Raw genomic sequence first — 2227 nt, 5'->3', positions numbered from 1 at the left:
GAAGCCCGCCGCCCTGCCCCGCCTCCCCCGCCGGTCTGAACCACTTCCACGCCACGAGGACTGCTGCGGTCCAGTCGAGTCGAGGGTCCACCCTCTCCTAAGCCCGCTCCGCCCGCCCGCGCTGCCGCGCCCCCTCTCCCCTTCTCTTTCACTTCCTCCTCCATTTTCACTTCTTCTGTTCCTTTCATCCCCCCTCCCTTCTTTTTTTTTCCCCCCTCCCCAGCCGCTCCGCCTCTTTAGCTTCCTCCTCGTCGCGGCATGTTGGTCGCGCGGCGTTTAATAAAGAACTGGATTCCCTTCGCCCCTCGCTACCCCGCCACACCCCACCCCGCCACACTCTGCCCCGCCCCGCCACCGAGCAAAGCTTCCGGTATGTGCAGGAGAAGTCAGGTGGAAATAATAGGCCGACTCGTCGAGACGCAATCAATGACGCGATATGGCTCTCTACAAAAGGTGGTAACGCGACCGCGAACAGTGATGCGTCTACTATAGTAGAGTGGGGGGAATGGGGTGCGGGGAAAAGGAGTGAAGGGAGGGAGAGAGAGAGAGAGAGAGAGAGAGAGAGAGAGAGAGAGAGAGAGAGAGAGAGAGAGAGAGGGGGGTAACGCATAGGGGTATAGCCGCAGCGAGGGGACCGCATCAGAGATGGAATTGTTTTAAGGGATGAGCGAGACGGCAGGGCTTAGCGCGGCCCGCGGGAGAAGCGAGGTAGAGAGAGCAGGGGGTGGAAGAATAAGGAGGAAGAGAGAGAGGAGAAGTGATGTGAAGCTGAAGTGAGGCTGATCCAAGTGGACCCTATACTCGCGGGGAAAAGTGAATAACGTAAAAATATATACAAAAAGTAAAGCACACATTGCATAACGTAACTGTTTCCTAGTTCGTCATTCAAAACATTGATCTTTTTTTAGGTTACTGTACCGATTTTTTAACCCTAACCCTACACCAGCATACATGGACCCGAAACCGGAAGCGGTCAGTATTTACAGCCAATATTTGCAGACGCATCTCTTGAGGAGCTCCCTCCCTCTGGTGCCCGCTCTTGGTCCCCTGCGGGCGGGACGCTGGGCCGGCCGCCGGACACGTGTGTCGAGCGGGTCTGCCTAACCGGGGCCCGTCAGGCGTCTGGCCCGGCCTGGCCTGGACCTCTATGGCTCTCTTACCGACAGTGGTGAGCAGCATGTTGTCGAGGAGGAGGGCGATGGCCACGATGACGAGGACCAGCCTCCGGGACTCCCGGCATCTCTGCAACCAGGCCTGCAGCCGCATACCCTCCCTGGAACAGACGAGCAGGCGAGGGACATCAGATGAGATAACACACACACAATCACACTATTCGCTCTGTCCGGTATACCCCGCCCGTTGGTGACGGCAGTCGAGCTGCGCCGGACACGGGAAAGATCAACGGGCGACTCTCGTGCAGCTGCTATAGGAGCTCCCCCGAGTGAGAGATGGGGGGAGGGGGTGTGACGAGAAAGAGAGGGAGAGAGAGAGAGAGAGAGAGAGAGCAGGTCGCAAACACAAACACGGGAAGAAATACAAGTCGGCGCGACGATCCCACTCGTTTGCAAGGCGTGGCGGAGCGTAGCGCGGCAGTCATCAGCAGATGGTGGTAGCTCGCCTGGGGAGAGCCCCCCACCCACCTTTTCCCCCAGTAAAGGGATGGAAGAGCCGGGGACAGGCTTCTCTCCGCGGCACCAGACTGTTCCCGATGCACTCTGTAACTCTTGTATCGACAGAGACTCACTCCGGGCTCGACAAAGAGAGGGTGAATATTTTTGGATCGGCGCAGACACGTGGATAGCAGACACCTTCGCGGACACTCACAGCAGCAACCAAAACACAGACACGCGAGAGCACACCCCGCACTGTTATCAGTTATCAGGTGCGGTATAGGGGGGTGGGGTTGTCTCTTCTCCTGTAAGCGGTAATGTAGACAATTTGTGCTACAAAACCCCCTCTGTGATCCAGACCTTGCACCGCGTCTGTCTGCCTGACCCGTTATGCGACTCGCTTTTGCACGCTGGAATAATGCCCAGTGGAAATCACAAAGCAGGCCTTAGTGTGAATGGTGGTACAACTGCGGCGGGAGCAGGCCGCCGGGCCGTTGGGGCGGTCAGCTGTCAGCGAGGCCCTGGGCCCGGCGGCCAGCAGGCGGCCAGCCGGCGCCTAAAGGAGATAGGACAGCGGGCGCGGGCGGGCGCAGTGGCGGGGTGCAGAGCACAAAGAC

At 58.8% G+C, this 2227-nt stretch overlaps 1 protein-coding gene across 1 annotated transcript in view; it reads right to left on the bottom strand.

Moving 5' to 3' along the window:
- The window catches only part of LOC113204400 (synaptic vesicular amine transporter), a 59469-nt gene that overhangs the window by 10870 nt on the left and 46372 nt on the right, over positions 1 to 2227 (bottom strand). Inside the window, exon 2 of the mRNA XM_026419583.2 lies at positions 1161 to 1273. Within this exon, the coding sequence (XP_026275368.1) occupies positions 1161 to 1266 (106 nt within the window). The 5' untranslated portion in view covers positions 1267 to 1273. The remainder of the gene's footprint in view (positions 1 to 1160; positions 1274 to 2227) is intronic.

This window comes from Frankliniella occidentalis, unplaced genomic scaffold, assembly GCF_000697945.3.
Source record: "Frankliniella occidentalis isolate FOCC.00 unplaced genomic scaffold, Focc_3.1 Scaffold2, whole genome shotgun sequence".
In the NCBI taxonomy this organism is placed as follows: domain Eukaryota; kingdom Metazoa; phylum Arthropoda; class Insecta; order Thysanoptera; family Thripidae; genus Frankliniella; species Frankliniella occidentalis.
The sequence above is the reverse complement of the archived record's forward strand: the minus strand, read 5'-3'. Positions and strand labels throughout refer to the sequence as shown.